Source organism: Canis lupus, chromosome 31 (assembly GCF_048164855.1).
Source record: "Canis lupus baileyi chromosome 31, mCanLup2.hap1, whole genome shotgun sequence".
In the NCBI taxonomy this organism is placed as follows: domain Eukaryota; kingdom Metazoa; phylum Chordata; class Mammalia; order Carnivora; family Canidae; genus Canis; species Canis lupus.
This window is the reverse complement of record NC_132868.1, coordinates 9,822,844-9,843,292: the sequence shown is the minus strand read 5'-3', so window position 1 is coordinate 9,843,292 and position 20,449 is coordinate 9,822,844. Positions and strand designations below refer to the sequence as shown.

Sequence of the window (20,449 nt, the reverse complement as noted above, 5' to 3'; positions counted from 1 at the left end):
GGACAAAACGGTCACAACAGACACAGTCCTTGTCCCTCTTTGTCCCAGGACCCTGCCCAAAGTCCCAAGGAACTGAACCCTGGTTTGCTAAGATCCAGCTGTCTCCTTGGACTCATCAGCCCACCAAGGAACAGAGCCCTGCTGTCACCTGCACACCCCTCATTGAGCCGAGGGTGTCAGGGGGACTCCAGGACTTGGTTCTATCACCTGGGGTTGTGGGCAGGATGTAACAAAAGAGAAACTTTTTTTTTTTTTCTTCTTGGAAAGAATTGAGAAGATTCTTTCATCCTCAGAATCACTGGTGTTTAATTTTTCTTCCTTAAATTATATTAAATCAAACCATTTATAATGGCCATTTCTGTGTGACAACAATAGTCAAATACCCACAATGTGATGTGTTTTCACCCAACACCACAAATAATGATTGAAGTATTATTACCTTCCTCTTGTAAAGCCCTATCTTTTCTCCCAGAACAAATCTGGTGGCCCTAATCTTAGAGACAGACAAGAGGAGACCTCACCCCATCCCTCACCCTCACCCCATCCCTCAGCTACATCCCTCAGGCCAGGCTCTGTTCCTCCATGCAGGCCAGCAGCAAGGGACAAGCAACTGCCTTTTCTCCTCTCAACAGATGGCCCAAAGATGTTGAAGTCTACACCAAACCATGTATAGAAAGCCAGCACAACTGAACACAACATTAGATGTTGTGTACCCTTTACATGTGATGGCAGAGAAGAAAACACATGGCTTTTAGTGTGAACTAGCATTGACAAGCACTCCTCTTGAGAAAGGAGAGCTGATAGCATCTTCAGCCTGTTAGGGGCAGATGGAGCTCCTGTGTGGGCTGTTTTATCTCCTTGGAAAGCAGTGTGACCCCTGATGTGCATCCACTAACAACCTCCAGGCTCCAGGCTCCGAGCCCAGGTGCTTGGGAGTGAAGGCGCAGAGCACCAGCCAGAAATGACAAGGTGTTGAGTCACATGGAGCCTCCAGCTGGACTTTTCTACCCAAGACTCTGTCTGTTCTCAAAGAGCTATGAAAAGCACGTTGTTCCAGGGAGGCTGGAGTTCACTCACTGGAGAGCTCAACAATCAGACTGAAAGTCTGTACAACACTACTTAATTAAATGTGCTGAATTCCAGCAGCTCAGATGTTAGAAAATGATTCTTCTCTGTATCTTCCTCTGGGGGGATTTATAGAGCCAATCTAGGTTTGGAAAGAAGAAAAAAGCTACATTAACTGTACTGGTATGATGTGCTACACAGAAGTGGGCTTTTGATGTCTGCCTGTCCAACCCAACTCCCCACGGCTGAGTATCATGGCAGCCATGGACCTGCCTATCCACCTGTGAGTCATGGCAACCTTTTTTTTTATTATTTTTTTATTTTTTTATTTTATTTTTTTAACTTTCAGTGGTGCCGTGGAGGACAGTGTGTGAAGTACGGCGATGAAGGCCCCAAGCCCACCCATGGCCATTGGTCAGACTGGTCTTCCTGGTCCCCTTGCTCCAGAACCTGCGGAGGAGGGGTGTCTCACAGAGACCGCCTGTGCACAAATCCCAAGTAAGCATGTCTGCACTTCCTCCTCACAAGTGATTTCTACGCCGTGAACCTTCCCAGCAGACTGTGTACCTCAGCTCAGTGATATTCATCTGTACGTCACATGGTACTGGAGAATCAGGGAGTAGGTATAACCACAGGGATGGAGCTAGAGGACATTATGATGAATGAAGTAAGTCAGTCCAACAAAGAGAAATACCATATGATCTTACTCATATGTAGAATTTAAGAAATAACAAAAGGGGGAAAATAAGAGAAAAAGAGTGAGCAAGAAACAGACTCTTAACTCCAGAGAACATAGTGGTGGTCACCAGAGGGGAGGAAGCCAAGGGAAATAAGTGGGAAGCCAAGGGAAATAAGTGATGAGGATGAAGGAGGGCACCTGTCTTGATGAGCACCCAGTGTTATGGAAGTGTTGAATCACTACATTGTACACCTGAAACTAATATGACATTATATGTTAACTATACTGGAATTTTTTTTTAAAAGGATCACTATGTAGGGAAGTCATTCTATGAAGTATTTCTCAAACAATGACATCTCTTTGGTATAGTTTAAGATGCTTAAAACTACTGGACCGAGCAGCAACATTCAGGAAATGGATTTTAACCACATTTATGTGAAATACCAAGTGTCTGCCTAAAATAAGCAAATAAATCAGAAAAGCATAGAGAACACAAATGAGTAAGAATCAGTGAGAACCATTTTTTGATGTGAAATAAAGCAAAATGCTTGGCTTTTCATCAACTATCTTAACCTTTGCAACATGTGGTTTAGTTGTGGCCTTCTGTGAGAAAACACAGTCAGAAGGAATCCCCAGTGCAGTGGGGTGGGGGTGTTTCCAGATCCTCCTTTTATACCTCAGTTTGTTTAAAACATGAGTAATATCACAGCTCCTTAGCCCTGTCTCTAATGTGTGACACCCATTAAGTCCCTTGCGTCAAGAGGATGTCCTTTCCCTGTGTGTCCACATGGATTCCAGGGTGGTAAGCAGGGGTTCTTTGCACCAACCAGTGGAAGGTAACAGGTTCTACTCTTCTGATCTGGTGTCCTGGCCTTACTGCAGGGAAGCTGGTAGTAAGAAAGAAGCTGCCATCTAGAAAGCAAGGCAAAATATTTGAGTATCAATCTCAGCTCTGCCTTCCATCAACTATGCAGTCCTGGGAGAGCCACCCTGGCTTAGGGGTCCCACCTCTGAGGAGCAAAGAGAACCGCAATGTCCCCCTGCCTTCTGGAGGGGTGCTGGGAGGTGGCAGTGAACAGATGCAGGCAAACCCACTTCCACATGGAAACTTGCCCTACTGACATTGTAAATAATACCTCCCATATCGTTAATAGGTAAGAAGGTGTCAGTGTCCCTTGGAAGTGCACTTTTCTTCCTTGGTCACTGTGTGCAATTTAACAGGATCTGCTCATCTCTCCAAAAAGCCTAATTTCCAGGGAGGGAAGAGTAGCTATTAAATGCAAGGTTTCTTTTTCTTTTTCTTTATTTAAATTCAATTTGCCAACATACAAGATAACTAGTGCTCATCACATCACGTGCCCTCCTTAAATGCTCGTCACCCAGTTACCCCAAAATACAAGGTTTCTAACTGCAAAATATATGTTCCAGACCATCGCATGGAGGGAAGTTTTGTGAGGGCTCAACTCGTACTCTGAGGCTTTGCAACAATCAGAAATGTCCCCACAATAGTGTTGACTTCCGCGCGGCTCAGTGTGCCGAGTACAATGGCAAACGGTTCCGAGGTTGGCACTACAAGTGGAAGCCATACACCCAAGTGGAAGGTAAATCTTAAATCCTTCTTTCTAGTGACAGCCTCGTGCTTTGTTATCTTTTCGCTTTAAAGAATTACACGATCTTAAGTGTGGTATTTGGGTAAATCATATCGCTGTGTGAGGTCACAGGCTCTTCTGTCTGCCCCATGGCCACTGGCTTCTTGTCTAAACTTGACCAGCTGTATGGTCAGAAATTAACAGGCAAATGGAGAGTGTGTGCATAATACAGTAAGAGCTTCAAAGAAGTGATAAAATGTTCAAAACAGATGATTTATTGATAATGGATCAATGTTTTCCCAGTTACAAATCACAGAAGTTGATGGTGATATTGCTATAAGCATATCACCCATTGAACACTTAAAATGGCCAAAGAATGGGAGGAAAAGTTTAGAATCTTTTTGAAAATCAGATAATCTTCAAGTATACTATTTTCAAAAGTCTTGATCTAAACCAAGAAGTTTATCTGTAGTTTATGTCAGAATGTGCTCTCCAGGTTGAGAGGAAGATGTATTATTCTTAAGATTAAAATAACTTGGATTTAGTGGCTCAATGGGCATAATTTAAGGAGAAATTCAAAGAACAGCTAGTCATCTCACTCTTTGAAACTGGGAATACTGTCCAAGCAACACTTAAGAAATACATAAATCTCACCTGACATTACCCTTCCCCAGCCCAATGGACGTAATGTTTTCATGGTAAGAGCTTTATGAAATCAGTACATTCTCAAAGGAAAATTTTAAGGAGTTTCACACAAAGCATTTTTAGTTGTGTTTTTAATTGCTAAACCCAGTAAAATTTGAGTCAGTGAGAAATAAGTAGGCAGGAGAAAAAGGAGAAAGGACTTTAAAATAAGGTCAAAATATGGGAGTTACTCCTGACTTCACAATCTCAGGAAATAAATACATTAATGTTGGAAACACATACTCAACTTGATTCTTAGGGTTATCCATTTAGATCTCATATTGTACTATAAACAAAAATATTTGTAGATGAGATGTGAGCCCATAAAAATTCCTAAGGCAGAGGATATTTTCATCATTAACTCTTCCCTTCTTTACTAAGAACGAAGGGAAATAAGTTTCTATGAAAGTCCATATAAATTATGTAGCTCATAAAATCTTTGAAATAGATTATCAAGAGAGGAAGCCAACTTGGTCTGCCATGCTTAAGTGTACAATGATGTCTATATTCTCCATGTATCAGTGTTTTTTGACAATCTTATTTATAGGAAATTTATCCTCTGGAGATTTTATCTAAAAGTTACTCCTTTTATAGTTCCAAAAATATATATTTCATCAAATGCATTAGCTATTACAAAATTTGGTGATTATTTGAATTCTTTTTTTACATTTTATTTGTGAGAATTTTGTATATTGCTACCAAATGGTAACGACCTTTTGCATTTCTACAAGAGAGTAGTCAATCATACTAGTTAAGATAGTTGAACAGTCATGCTGTAGTTCAAGTCAACAAATATTTATTGAATGCCTACTATGTGCCAACCAGTGGGTAAAGAACAAGGACAGGAAAGGACACAGCAAAGTAAAAACTAATAGTGACGCCTTATAGGAATGAAAAAGGGGAAGGAACCCTGAGCCTCGTGCGACAACCGTAGAAAAATGTCTTTGCAATGAATATTGTGTGGGAGTTATTTTATGGGCAAAAAAAAATTAATTAAAAAAAAACTTTAAGTAGTCTATCTGAAATTTAGAGCGGAAATGATCAGAGCTTAAGTATCTTTCTTATTTGTGTTTGTGTGTGTATTTCTTTTTAAGATCAGCACTTATGCAAACTCTACTGTATCGCAGAAGGATTTGATTTCTTCTTTTCTTTGTCAAATAAAGTCAAAGATGGGACTCCATGCTCGGAGGATAGCCGTAATGTTTGTATAGATGGGATATGTGAGGTAATAATGATCGTTCATTTGTTCCACACACGTCTCCAGACAGTCTGCTTTGTGCCAGGCGTCGTCTAAGGGGCCAAAGACACCAGACATTTAAATCCTGCCCTCTCCCTCCTTCTCACAGCCAGCTGGGGTGGGGAGGGGAAGCCAGAAACCACCCCCCCCCCCCCGAGGCCCCTGGGGGTTCCTTGCAGTAGAGGTTCGAGCAGAGGCTGGGGAGCAGGAGACATCTCACTCCTTCCTGGATGCAGATCTGGGAGCTTCTGAGCTAGATCTGGAAGCCCGAGTAGCAGAGGGGTTTGGGGGAGCAGGCTGGGAACAGGGGCCTGCGAGGAGGCGTGAGCTGGTAGGACCTGACTCCTGCATCAGAGTGCCCGAGGCAAGTGAGTGAGAGAGCCAGAAGGGGCGCTCAGAGGGTTTTTGTCCTGACTTGTGGAGGGATCAGGGCCTGGGAAGGGGAAAGAGCAGATTGGCCAGGTCAGCCTGCAGTAGCGCGAGCCGCAGCACGCATGATAGATGAATGGGGGTCAGCTTTGAGCACAGAGACCACTTTGCATGGTGCAGGGGTCTCCTGGGTGGAGGGACTTGGAAGACAGATGTGGCGGCTGGGTGGCCCCAGAGCGCTGGGCCTGCCGCCGCACACGGAGCTGAGCCGGGGAAGGAAGTCTGTTCTAGGCAGAAAGTGAAAGCCTCACCAGGCCGCAGATGCTGCACGTGAATGATGGCTTTTCACTCGAAGTTACTCAGTGTGCTTACTACCCAGGCGTGCAAGGGCCTGGGTCTTCATTCTAGCTTCCTCTTAGCCGGATGACAGGGGTAGAGTTGGGTCATCCCTGAGACACGCAGTGCCATCCTTTACACTAGTAGGTGAAGATCGACTGCGTTCCTCTTTTCAGCTTTAAAATGCTCGAATCTCTGTCCATTTTATCGATTTACTAGTTGGACTTGTTAAATATTTCATTATTTTCAGGTATTCTTAATGACACAGTGTCACAGTCCCTTATGTGTAGTTCTGAAATCCCAAAAAAGCTATCAGACAGGTTTATTGGGCAGCACAATATAAGCTGCCCTGAATTTGTCCACCTGCCAAAACCTGCCCTGGACTGGTAGGAGACCATTTGTCACTTTTATTTAATTCGTTTAGAGTGATGATGTTCGCATTTTGCCATAGAAACCTCACTTATGTGTTTTATTATGGGAGCTGCCCTGGGCCCTGCTGGGACTCTCACATTATGTGCATAATATGGTAATTACCTTCCTAACATCCCAAAAGACAGAGTTCTGAAATGCATCCGGCCCTCAGGATCCCAAGCAAGGGATTGAGGGCTATGGTTACTTCCTTTCTGAATGGATTTTTTACTGGTGTGTGCTAAACGATTTGTTAGGAAGTGTAACACTAGTGGGCACCGTAGACATTATGAAGAGCTCCTTAAATTCTGAGACAGTAAACAAAGATGCCCGTTACATAATTCACGGCTGGGAATAATTCCCACGGGCATGTGTTATTTCTCTGCCTTGCACGCAGCATGGTCCAGTGGACTCTCCTGAGGACACATGGCTTGTCATTTCTAGGACAAAGAGCTTTGTGTCGGTCCGAAATGCGCTGCTGTCTCCAGCCTGACAATCTGATAGATTTCCTTTAGGGCTCCAGATACCGAGGTGGCGTAGCAGTGCTGAGGAGAACGGGTGTCAGGGCTTCCTACTTCGGATCTGAGAGTCGAGTTACAGCCTCGCTGTGCACATATATGGTATCCAATAAATATTTGTGAACTAGCCTGTGTTGATGAGATGCTCTGCTGTAGAGGGGAGGTTTCTCACTGGAGGTTTGTGACTTCGCCCTTGTCGTCTTTTCTTTCACGAATGACATGTGACCCCGGTCCCCCAGAGAGTTGGATGTGACAATGTCCTGGGATCTGATGCTGTTGAAGACTCCTGTGGTGTGTGCAGGGGCAATAACTCAGACTGCACGACGCACAAGGGGCTCTACGCCAAGCACCACGGCGCCAACCGTGAGTATGCGGAGCTGCCTGCAGGTGTTGCATGGAGAGGATGGATGGAAAGTAGAACTTTCTGGCAGGAAGCCTTGAGGTGCAGTGGAAACTGTATCCTAAAGGGTCCTGAAAAGACCTACACAATCTCCTTCCCCGCTTTGCTTGCCAAGCCTTTCCTTTTGATGGGAAGTGGTTGCTAGGTTCTTAGATTCAATTCAACCAATTCAAATGGTTCTTAGAAACGGTGAAAATTACAATAGCTGTGCTCCAATTAGAAAAAAAGAAAAGAAAAGAAAAGAAAAGAAGTCACTTAAAGACCTAATGGAACTCACCACCAAACCAGAGCTTCTCCTCGGTCCCGGTCCCGAGGTGGATTCTCAGGTTTTAGCTGCAGGGAACCCCAGGTGCGCGGGGATTTTGCTGCAGCATTATTGAATGAGATACTGCATTCTCCTAGCTCGTTTCCTTTAATGCAGAGTATTATCAGATGGTCACCATTCCTTCTGGAGCCCGGAGTATTCGCATCCACGAAATGAACGTGTCTACCTCCTACATCTGCGTGCGCAATGCCCTCAAAAAATACTACCTGAACGGGCACTGGACGGTGGACTGGCCTGGCCGGTACAAGTTTTCAGGCACCACGTTTGACTACAGACGGTCCTCCCACGAGCCGGAGAGCTTAACCTCTTCTGGGCCAACCAACGAGACCCTGGTCGTGGAGGTAGACTCCAGCCTTCTAATCTTTGGGCTGGGATGTGGGGTCTTCTGGCATCCTTGCAGGTTGAGGGCTATTGGCATAATTTGAAAGGTGCAAAATAATTATAATTTGGTGACGTCTCAGAAACAAGAGTAATGGATACATTGAATGGGATGGTGGCCTCGTGCCTAATCAAATTTGTATCGATGCATATCGTGAAGCTCCTATTTTGGGTTCTTTATGGGTCGATTTTTACAAAAGTCTGCCCCTGTCCTGTAAGCTCTGTGGCTGTGAGAAGCTGGCACTGTTGGGGGCTCTGCCTTTGTCGGTGTGTTGGCTGGGATCAGCCTTCCATGGAATCCTATGGAATGGGAGCAAGACGAGCACCCAGAAGCAAAGTCCCCTCTGTGCCGTCCATGGGCCCCAGTGTGCGGGGAAGGGGTTGCACAACCACCTCCTAACCCATGCTCTTCTGTTCTCTACCCATGACCCCAGAGGCTCACAACCTGCAGTCAGGCTCTTCCTACCATGTAATTTGTCCCCATGGGACTGGGCAGATGAGGTGGCAGGCACTGGATATGCTGACTCCTTACCGTTTTGTATTTCTGTGCACCGTTCAAGTACTTGGTTCAAAAGTTACCCCATCAGCCCACAACGGGTCTGCAGATGTGAGCCACCCAGACCTTCCCCTCCACCCCACTCTCGGGTATCTTCCTGGGAGATGCTTTCCAGAGGGTCTCCCCTCCTGATCCCAAGCTATTCTCTTCACCTTGTTATAAATGAATTCACCTTGAATTCCTGCCCTTATTATTTCTCTCCCACAATCTCAAGCTTTAGCTTGAATAATCCCATGGGAGAAGAGACAGGCCAAGTGAGAATATGAGCATGGCTTGATGGGAATTGTTCTGGTTGGAAGAAGAGTTGCAAAGGCTCAGGATGTCAGGCAGGAGAGCATCTTGTGGCCTCACCATGCAGCCACCTGTCTGGGCTCACTCCTATCTCTGGAACATCTTCATCAATGAACACTTGAGCTGTGTTTTTGGGGAGGGGAATATGGTGCCAGGTGATCAGGGAAGGGCTGGTGTCTTTACCCACTGGCCCATCACATCCAGACCAATGAAGGCTCTAAGACTCAGAGGTGGGATTTCTATCAATGGACTAATTGTGAGGTTTCCAGAATAAAAAGCCTTCTTGCTGAGATTAGTGGATCCTCTGCCTTCATGAGTGAAAAGGGAGCTGGTCCATATGATTGGGTTTCATATTAGGAGGTAAAGAGTCCAAATGCAAGGTGCTAAGCTGCAGCTCATGGACAGGTGCAACCTGACAGATCTTTACTGAGAAGATGTTTTTCTCCTGGAGCCACAGGGTGCATGCCAGTTGGCAAAAGACTTCTGCATCCAGTCACACCAGCAAGTCCTCTGACTTGGCTTTGATGGTGGCATGGGTGATATCCACTCACAAGTCCTGGGTTGCTTGGAACTCATAGGAAGCGGGACAGTACTTTATAGGCATCGCTTTCTGAGTCACTCAGATGGACAGGATTTGTGGGGGATCCCAAGGAGACACTGGGGGGAAATAACCAAATACTTGAGTTAGGTCACAAAGGTGTTCGAAGGCTTGCATGGAGGAATATAATACATGTAAGGGGAAAGTGTCAAATATCTACATTTTTCTAGATGTGTTTGATTCTCATTGACAGCTCACTTCTGTTTAGGAAATCCATATAAATTTTGGAGGAGGGACAGTATTTATCATTGTAGATGCTATTGTTGTTTAAGTATTATTTAAAAACTAGCTTATATTTATCAGTTCCATTTTAACTTGTTCTATTCCCCACCCCCACCCCCGCCTTTTTTTAAATTTTATTTTACAGCTTCTGTTTCAGGGAAGGAACCCGGGTGTTGCCTGGGAATACTCAGTGCCTCGGCTGCGGGGTGAGAAGAAGCCCAGTGCCCAGCCTCGCTACACGTGGGCCATCATTCGCTCCGAGTGCTCCGTGTCCTGTGGAGGGGGTAGGTGACTTCTCACGCATCCCTCAGTGGTGGGCACCAAAGGTCTTGGGTACATTTGGGCCATGGGCACACTGCACTCCTGGGTCCTCATCACATCCTGGCAGGTAGCCCATCTCCAGAGGGAGGGCAGGAAGCAGTGGCTCCGTATGTCACTCAGAGGCCTGGCTTACCTTCTCTGATCCATCTACGTCAGCATGTGGCTCTGAGGAAGTCATGTACTGAATTGGTTTCTACTTTCCACCTAAGGGAAGATTTGATAAAGAGTACTTTTGTTATTTGAGATTATTGAAATGAAAGGCACTCAAATTATTATATGTATCATGTTGGTGATGAGAAATAGAAGCTTACGTTGAAAATATTGTGATCCAGACTGAGGTTTTTGTCCAATGGTCTTGCCCAAAAGATTTACTATGAAATCATATATTGAAATTTACCCAGAAAACTAGGAGTTTTATGCAAATTGCTGTGGAAATGACTAGAAACAGCATGTCAGAGAGAAGAATTACACATGACAGTCAATGGCTTGGTCATCTTAATACTGTAAGAATTTGACCATAAGAATACCTAAATTGATAGAGTTAGTTCACTACAGGAACATTCTCAGCCAGAGCCAGATATACTATCTGACAATGGGGGGCAAGTAAAGTTTTCAAATTTAGAAACACAATACTCAGTTCGATTTGATATTTAGAAAACAGGTAAGTTTTTATATGGACATATAGATTTCAGCTTTGTGAATTCCAGTTTTTTATAATTAAGAAATAAATTTAGACAGTTATATATTTAAGTAAAAAAGGATACACAAAATGGAGACTTGCATGAAGAATTTAGAAGAAAACGTAAAAATAAATTCATATATTAATAGTTGTTCTAATAAAAGACATAAAAGAAATAGAGAAAAACAAAGATTAACAAAAAAACATAGTGTGGACAGTTAACACTAATGTGCTTGACATACACTAACTCTTTCCATTATTAACTAAGAAGAAAATATTGAAATCTTATTTAAATTCTGACATGAAGAGCTTCCTGAGGAAAAAATATTATTCCCTTCTACACACAAGGAGAGCAACAAATGGCTCTAATTACAAAATAGAGAAGAGTACATGGGGCCCCCTCGCTGGGGATGGGGCCAGACGAGATGCCATGTGCCACCATTCAGGGAGCGAAGGAACAGGACCATGTTCATAGGCATCCTCTGTGCATGATGTGGGAAAATTAATTTCTAATCATACGTGCTTCTCTTCCCTTTGTCTTCTGATCTTACAACCACCCCTCATGCTTTCACAGATTATATTAAATATAGTTTATTTTATCCATCCCTATTTAAGGATATCTAATAGAGTCTGATTAAAACAACAACTAAATCACAAAGCTTTATATTTGTGTAAGGACATTGTGATCTTCAGAACTCTTCTTTGTGCATTTCTATTTGGTAGAAAAAATATAAGGAATTGCATGGGAACGTCCACAGAGGATGGAGGTTCCATACCTCTGTTTCTTTATGACAGCTTCCCGCATGTTTCCTGTTTGTGTGTCAGGCATTCTGAGCAATGCTTGGTTTTCTCAGCTGTTACCAAGTTACTTGTCTTAGGTTCCTGAAGAGACTGAATGTGTGATTAGTGTACTTGCAAATCACCTAATTATCCCTAAGGAATAATTCTCAGGTTGAGGTTTCTAGAGGAAATCAACCTCAAACCTATTCTATAATCATTTGCTAGAAGAATTGCTTTATAGAGTCAGTGAATGTGCTTGGGTGGAAAACTGATGAGAAATTAGGGTTCGTCGTAGATGGAGCAGAGGATACCTGTCCTTCACCACCTTGTGTAGGATGTGGTTCCTCTGAGAGTCTTCCTGGTAGAAACCCAACCTGCCTGGGTCCTGAGACTCAGCATGTACTCCAAGTACCCCTCACTGGCCACATGGGAACCCTCAGACAGGGTAAAACTGGACCCTCTCCTGTTTCCATAAAATGATAAAGCATGCCTTCAGTCTCCTGTTCTTTCAGTGCCCCAGGATTAATTCTCAAGAGAAGCAAGAGGACAGTGACAAAAACGCTGTCGCCATTTATTGAGCACCTACTGTGTGTTGTCACCTACATGGTCTTATGGAAACCTGCAGTGTGAGGCAGCTCTGGGCTGCAGGAGGGCACCAGCCACAAAATCTTTGCAACAGCCTTTCAAGTCCTTGAAGCTTGAAGATGTTCTGAGAATCAGTGCCTGGAAGCAATCATTATTAGTGTATCAAAGGTCTTGGTATTATCTCCCCTCATTCTGTAGAAACCATAGACTCAGAAGTTTCAGGAATTGTCCCAGACAACCCATCGTGGATTCAAATAGGTCTTACTGATCCCATATCCTTCCCACCATGGCCAAAGTCCCAACCATACATGTTCTCATAGGCTGGTGTCTGTTCTAATCCTTTAACAAAGCTTTTTCTATCCAGGAAGCACAGTGTGATTTCACTCTGGTCTTCCCTTCATAATGGAGCATGTGCTGACTGATGGGAACTATGGTCCCTTGAACATAAGCCTGAAAGCCAGTGAGTAGAAGGCCCCTCATGGACCAGACAGCCCTTCATTTCCTGATGACTTGGAGGTCAAGGCTTTGTCCTGTTCAGTCCTGGCAAGTGATCCATGTTCAGTGGACTTGTCAGACCTCCCTCAACAGTCTGAAAGCACATGGTTATTTGTCAAGGATTAATGCCAGTGATTTATTCTGAGGTAGGGGCCTTTAGCTCCCCAAACTTGATCATAAATTGTTGTCTTGATGAAACAAGTGACCAGAATTCACTGTTTGGACCTTTCTGAACTTTGGTATTGTCGGATTTGGTGATATCTGATGACACATATCTTCCGCAGATAAATCCTTAGTTACTTTGAGTTTATACAATGTTTCATTAATTCTATGCTACTGGGGCCTCTCACTTCTCAAAGGTAGGCCAGGTTATTTAAATTCTGCATTATCTGAAAATAGCACATCTATTATGTCTGGATGATTAACAGTGGAGGCAGACAATTCAAAATGGATCTGTTCTCATGCTTTCAGTTTTGTGAGAAAATAACTGAATTCACCAGTGAATCTGATAGAAAGAGCACTCGATCCCCATCTTCCTTTGTTGGGGGCTTTGGTCACCACATCTCCCAACATTCAAAACCTGGGAATGCCCAACCAGGGCAGAGGGGAGGTATGGGCACCATTTTCATCTTATCTGCACGTGTTGTGTTTTCAAGACCTTTATTTAGTTGCACAGACCTCCCGACATCCTGGATTGCGAACCTTTTAAACCACACTTTTCTTAGTTATCTCCATCTGAACTTAATGTCTATAAGGGGATCTTTTAAGTGACCCAGTTAGGGAATTCATGAGCTGGGAAGGACACTTGGAAACTCCTCCACCTCTTGTTTCACTCAAGAAACAGTACGTGGCATCAGCGGAGGAAACAATGCTTTTTTTGTTTTGTTTTTAAAAGAGGTCCCATTTCCTTTTCTATTCTAACGGGGTCATTTCTCTCTGGAAAATTTCCTAACAGACACTGGGCAGGTCTGGCCATTCATCCCCCATTCTACCAAGCTTCCTCTGCTCCTTTTTCCTTTCTATTCGCTTTTATAGTATAATCACATTTTTTATTTCAATGTTCCTGCATAGGGGTGTCTTGACTGTACTCTGAGACAGTGTGGGCATCGGTGAGGGGTCAGGGCTTAGCCAGGGAGACAGGAAGCCAGGAGTGCCGTTAGCAGAGGAACTGGCTTAGCTGAGGATGTCTGACTCTCAGGTGGGCACTTCTTTCACATGGTAATGATGTCACTAGACTCTTGTTTCCAGGGTAAAGGCTGTAATTTTAAAAAATCAGCCTCTGATCCAGTTGGTTCACTGCATTTCAAATAACTAATCTCAGACCACTGATTTACATCCAAGTGAAATGCTTATTAAAATTTGACTTATTGCTATGTTCTAAACTTTCCAGTGTGCTCTGTGCAATGTCTGGGGATAATGCTTTCCATTTAAGTGAAAATATTGATCAGATTCACAATGAAAATTTCTCATCAAATCTTATGGGTGACTGGGTGGCTTGGTCCATTGAGCGTCCAACTCTTGATCCTGGCTCAGGTCATGATCTCAGGGTTGTGAGACTGAGCCCCATGTCAGGCTCCACGCTCAGCACAGAGTCTGTTTGAGATCCTCTCCTTCTGCCCCTCCCCCAGCTCGTGTGCACATTCTCTCTTTCTCTCTCTCTCTCTCTTTCTCAAATAAATAAAATCTTAAAAAATAATTTCTCAGAACATCTTAAAAATGGCCATAAACCAACCTCTCTTATATTTTTCTAATAATATTGTCTTTACCATCTACCCATATTCTAAGGCATAAACTTTATTGGTTTAGCAATCAAGTTTATAAAATGGAAAGAGATCATTAGCAACCTTGCCCTTATCTTGTTGATATCAAACCACTCGTTTATTCCTTCACTTGTTGAGTCAGCAAATATTTGCGGGCACAGATCTGAATCTCAAACTTCTTAAAGTCAGGTAGGGAGAATACAGAGACTTTTTACTTAATTTCCCATCTGTGAATTGACCAGTGAAATATTAACAGGACTGTTACTTCATATGAAAAGTATTCAGTGCCTTTGCAGCATCGTAGCCAGAGAAACAGGGCACATCCGCACACCTCAACCAAGGAAGGGAGGACTTCAATCCAGCCGTTCTTCCTTAAACATGAGAGGCATTATGCTGAGATAGGAGACTATAAGGAAAGATGAGGTCTACTGTCTCTGTCCTCGGAAACACAAGCATTCTCTTGAGACTGCTCCTGGGTACAGTCGTGCCGTCAGTCCACTCACTCACCTCATCGGCTGACATCACCCTCTTTTCACAGCCACTGCTCCACATTAGATCGTCCCTGTCCTTCCTTTGCTTGCTAGAATGCTCCAAATCCTGCAGAAAGTCTATGTTCTTTTTTTGAACTATAACTAAGGGGTTGACCTTGTTCTTCTTGGTCCCAGGACCAACTTGAAATACTTTCTACTCTTTCCTCCCTGCATTGGGTTACCTTTGAGCTGAGTTCATAAAAAATGCCTGCTGTATCTTTATCCAAGACTCTACTAAATTACAAAATGCATCACCCTCCATTGACTTCTTTGCCCTCAAAAAGCAGAGGGAAACCAAGGAAAGGTTCATCTCCTAGAGCAGGAGCACCTTCCTTGGTGGTGGTGGGGGGGGGCGCTGCGCTGTGATGTTCACCCCCACTCGTCTGTCTCCCCAAGTGCGCTCAGAGAACCAGGGTGAAATGGGGAACTGCAACTCTTTCCAGGGAGCAGGGACCTTTCACCATCCCCAGAGCCTCCCCAGCTTGGGCATACTTCCCTGGTCAGGGGCAGTGGGTTCAAGTGTCCATCTGTCTGGGGTCAGCCCCTCACATTCCCTTTATGGGGTCCTGTCAGGCTTCTCTCACCATGCTCCTACTGTGGGGAGAGGACAATGGTGGGTGGGTCTCCAGTCCCACCTCCCACCCTGCTAACCAGACTGGGAACCATGAAGACGGATGCTGACCACCCACAGCAAGATGAGTAGCATGTTGCTCTGCCATTTTGGACAGGTCAGTGGATCGAGGAAATCAGATCCTGGCCAGTTCCTTGTTGAGCAGAAGTGATGCATGAGGACAGCACGGGCCATCCATAAGTGACTGCTGTCACCACCCTTTCAGCTCTGGGACACATTAGGATGCCATGTGCTCAGTGGGATCAAGCCAGGTACAGCTGTCACACACACCTGGGAATCATTTAGACTCTGAGAAGCTCCCAGGACCTCACCCGCTCGGGTTTCCTAGCTTCCCCCTCCATCCTCTGATTTCAAGGATCTTTGGTGCTTGTTTATTACACATCCATGAATATCTAGCCCTTGCAGTAGAAATGATGCATGCTTCTCAAGAGAATGCATGTGTTCATCTCTGGAATATTTTCTAGTTTTCCATGTAGTTTTGCTTGAATGATTGGTTTCTTCTTTCAAAACGAAGGGTAAGGCTTTGGCCACAGCTGGAATTCATTCCACAGTTAGAATTAGTGAGAACCTGGAGTTTGTTTGGTAAAATCATAGTCTTCAAGACCGAATACTCCCTTCCAGGTACTACTTTGGCAAAGTATGAAGATCTAAAAATGATTTCTAAAGAACTGGCCAGGGCTGGTTTCAGCAAGAAGGTAAAAGTAGAGCCCAAGCACATTGCTTGTGACGCTCCCCACCCTGAGTACGGGCAGTACTCAGCTCTGGGCTCTCCCCAGTTACAGGATCATGGCAGTTACAGGACCTTTGACTTTCTTACATTAGCTTTTAAATGCCACACTCCTCTTTTATCTATTTTTTTTGGTCATTTGAAAATATTGGCCAGTTTGGTTCTTGCATTCCTGTGTACCCTGTGATTTTTCTTTCTGAAGAGTAGTTGAGCAGTTATAAGCACTGTTGAGAAATTGCTCTGCAGATGTGTCCTTAGTCAGAGAAACAATACCGAAGTTTTAGTAAACATTCAGCTAAATGGCCAAGGAGATCTCGTTCCACAGGAAACTAATCTGAAACACCACTATCGCCACCCTGCTGTAAAAATAGAGCCTGGATATACTAAACGCTTTCAGGCATTTTGTGTATTTCTGAATATTTCTGAATATTCTCAGAAATTTAAAAACACTCAAAGCATGAAATATTTAAATTCCCTTTTCTGACTATCCTTGTTTATATGGATGGGCAAGGGAAATAATTTCAAAGTAAGATCTCAAGCATTCCTGCCACCTACAAATAGATTTGATGTGCAGGTGAGTCTCACCATTTCAATTTTGATTATCCGGGATATTGGCATTCCTAGGCCATGCAGTGGGCACCTGACCTGTAATGTTTTATGTTGTCCCCATGGATGGCGAGCCCTTGCAGCCTGCAGGCTTGGGAGTGTAGCCACTATTCTTGTCTAGCCAGCAATACCACCAGCCTGCCCTGTCCTTTGCTCCTGGACTCATGATCTGATTTAATCCTGGTGAAAAAGCAGTGAAACTTCTGCTGTAATTCTCCTTCTGAAAATGCAGAGGCGGAGGTAAATGTCATCGCAGGACTTGAAAGGATAATTTTATATAAGTTCTCAAGTCAATCTGTGCAGAATGCCCAGGACCTGGGCACATCAACTGCATGGAAATGAAAAAGTGCCCTGAAGATAAAAGAACTTCTATTGTGCCTCCGAGATCCCATCGTTCCAACATTGCTGTGGGATTGAGCACCACTTGGATTTATTTCTCTTTGGTTTGGAGTCTCTTCTGGACTGATTTCATACTATGAGTTTTCTCATTGTTCTGAACTTTTCCTTGGGCCTGAGGAAAGGACTTTATGCCCGGTTTCTGTGTTGCCTGAGTTCTGAGCGTGTCTCTGCCATGCTCACCCACCAATGACGAGCTCCAGGACGCCCCCCAGGCAGCAGGTGGTGGTCCTTGCCACCCCAAATTAACACCACTCTCAGTTTCCTAGGCCAGGATATCTGTGGCCCTGTGACACCTGACCTAGGTATATGTCTTCACTGCATCCTCTCTGTGTTTAGATTCTGTGCCGGAACAGGCCTAGTGGTGGTTGGTTGGAGGCTTTTTCTGCTTTTTATTACCTGCTGTGTCCTCAGCATCTAGCATCATACCCAACCCACACCAGCCACCAAGGATATATTTGTCAAATAAACAAATGCAGGATCTCAACAACTTTTTGATCTATAAGTATGTGAAGACTGCATTTAGAAAGGGTGACATATCTTGGGGAGGCCCTGCCTCTTAAAAGCTGGTGACCTTAGGAGCTACTTAAGCCTCTTATGCCTTAGTGAGCCTACCCAAAAAATGAGGATAATAATGTAATCTACCCCATGTGCTCCTTTAGGGATTAAATGAGAATACTTGTAAAGCTCTCAACACCCTATCTCACCAAACAAATGTCAGTCCTGACTCTCTTCTGTTAATGTTACAGCTTTGCCAAGAAACAGGACAGTTTGGGTTACTAAACTCTTGAAGCAAGAAGGAATTACTTCTTGATCTTATTCTTCACGTGGCCCCAGGCAGGGACGCAGAGCATATTCCTCCCTGTTTTGGATGATGTCACCATCTTCAGAGCAGTGTGTGTTCTGCACACACGCGTGTGCAGGCCTGTGTGAGTGTGCACGCACACACCTGGTGGCCCCACATTTTCCTGCTGTAATGTGATGGAGGCCAACAGGCAGGACATTGAGGCAGTGCCTAGGGGCAATGGTGTGAGCAGAGGGCAGGAGGTAGTGCCTGGAAGCTTCAGTTTGGGAAACAGAGGACTTGGGGTCCTTGACACAATTTATTTATTTATTTTTTGCAACAATTTTTTTAAAGGATTTATTTATTCATGAAAGACACAGAGAGAGAGGGAGAGACACAGGTACAAGGAGAAGCAGGCTCCTGCAGGGAGCCTGATGTGGGACTCGATCCCGGGATCCCAGGATCACACCCAGAGCTGAAGGCAGGTCCTCAACCACTGTGCCACCAGGTGCCCCTTTGATGCAGCATCTTAAAGAAGAGGCAGAGAGGCGTCCTATAACATGTCTTCTGATTTCGCCACTTCCTGCAGGGAGCATGCCTCCACTCTGTTGCCACAGGGCATCAGCTGAGCTCAGTCCCAGCACCCAGGACCATAGGCAGCACATCGTCCTGGGCCGTTGGCTGTCAGGCCTCCTGGCATTTGGGAGCCACTTGCTCCACAGTAATGCCCCAAATTGCCATTCTGTTTGGTACTCGGAAACCTCTTTGGTAGAGGAGTTCTGGCTTCCCTTTGTCCTTCCAGGCTGGCATCTCAGTGTCTGTCCTCTAACATATACCCACCTGTAACCCCATCCTTGTCCAAAGAACATCCTACCCAAGATCTTGATGGTGATCTACAATTATGGTGAGTGAGTCTCTGATTAGAGACTTCAGAAAGTACTTTGACAAGAGACATAGGGTGCCTGGTGGCTCCACTGGTGACACATCTGCCTTCAGCTCAGGACTTGATCCTGGAGTCCTGGGATGGAGTCCCGCATGGGGCTCCCTGCTCGGCAGGGAGTCTGCTCTCTTCTCTCTCTGCTGCTCCCCTGTGCTACTGTGCTCTCTCTCAAATAAATAAATAAAATCCTAAAAATAAATAAATAAATAAATAAATAAATAAATAAATAAATAAATCAACCTAGAGGCTGTACATAGGCATGAAAAAAACATTTATTTTGCTTTACACTTAGGTTTTGCCATGTTCCCTGCAGGTGAGGTTACTGGCTGGGGGACAGACAGGTGGACGCAATATGGGGAGCAGACCCCAGAAACGCAGGCAGAAACGCATGGAGAGACCGTGGGGGGAAATACTGAGGGATCTGATAGAAGTCAAGGCAAACAGTCGGGGGGGAGAGAAGAACTCTGATCCTGACCAAGCCAATGGGCACAGATTTCTAGGTCCTTGAGCAAAGCAAAGGTGCTCTCACGTGATTCGCTGCAGCTCTGACTTAACTGTGAGAAATCATTTCTTAAAGCATCACCTAAACCTGTTCCCAAGTGGCTGGGCCGCGTAACACCTGGATGCTCCCCAGGGGCTTAGGTGTGCTGTCTGGGCATGGCCCCCAGAGTCCTGATGTGGAGGGATGTGCAGTGGGAGTCGGCCTCCCTCTCGGCCCTCTGCTGAGGAGGGAATTTCTGTGTGCGTGTGGCAGCCCATATAAACAAGGACAGTGTGCCCAAGTGCACAGGTGCGTGTTTTATGGGACTTCTCCTGAGCTTTCTGGTTTGGGTCCCCTTGTCAATCAACAGTTGCAAGATGGATGGAAAAGAAACCAGAATGTCAGCGCCTTGGGTACCCCTTTAGGCTTCGATGCTGAGCCTTCGGGGGAGAATGAGATGGAAGGAGGGAGAGGCCAGGGCAGGGGGGTGGACAGGCTACAGGCCAAGAGGAGGTCACGTGAGGGCCGCCTGGGCGGTCGGACCCCCCGCCCCCACCTCTCACCGCCCAGTGTCTGTGATGTCAGCAAGACAGATGTGCATTTTCATGAAGGCCCACATTTGTAGGTGTTGTCATTAGTTTTCGCCACAAATGCCGTAAACTGATAGTAAAGACAGACCGCTCTCTGACCCTAGGTCGCTGCAAGCATTTTAATACATTCCGTTCCTGTCTCTCCCGAGTGCGGCCCTTTCTGGGTGCGCCTCCCCAGGCTTCCCGGTGACCCCCTCCCTCCTTACGGTGCTCGCTATTTGTGTCCACCACGTCGGGAGGCCCTTCTAGCATGTTGAGCAAACAGCCCATTTTTAATGTGGGGTTTCTGATTCTTGAGCCAATAGATTCGAGCATTAGTGGTAATGCTGGTCACAGTGATTTCAACAAAGTGTAACAGTGAGCCCTTGCCTGCCCACCCCCCACCCAAACTTCCTAGTAATCCCAAATTTAGGCTCCACGTGTTAGTGGCTATTCTGAGGGCAAAGTTCCTAAGGGTCTGAAACTGTTTCTCTTGGGCAGAGAACACGC

General features: G+C 45.0%; 1 protein-coding gene across 1 annotated transcript in view; it reads left to right on the top strand.

Annotated features, from left to right (window-relative positions):
* The window catches only part of ADAMTS16 (ADAM metallopeptidase with thrombospondin type 1 motif 16), a 149,662-nt gene that overhangs the window by 75,023 nt on the left and 54,190 nt on the right, over positions 1-20,449 (top strand). The window contains exons 12-17 of the mRNA XM_072807448.1: positions 1,415-1,563; positions 3,173-3,345; positions 5,112-5,242; positions 7,125-7,248; positions 7,707-7,951; positions 9,801-9,939. Of these exons, the coding sequence (XP_072663549.1) occupies positions 1,415-1,563; positions 3,173-3,345; positions 5,112-5,242; positions 7,125-7,248; positions 7,707-7,951; positions 9,801-9,939 (961 nt within the window). The remainder of the gene's footprint in view (positions 1-1,414; positions 1,564-3,172; positions 3,346-5,111; positions 5,243-7,124; positions 7,249-7,706; positions 7,952-9,800; positions 9,940-20,449) is intronic.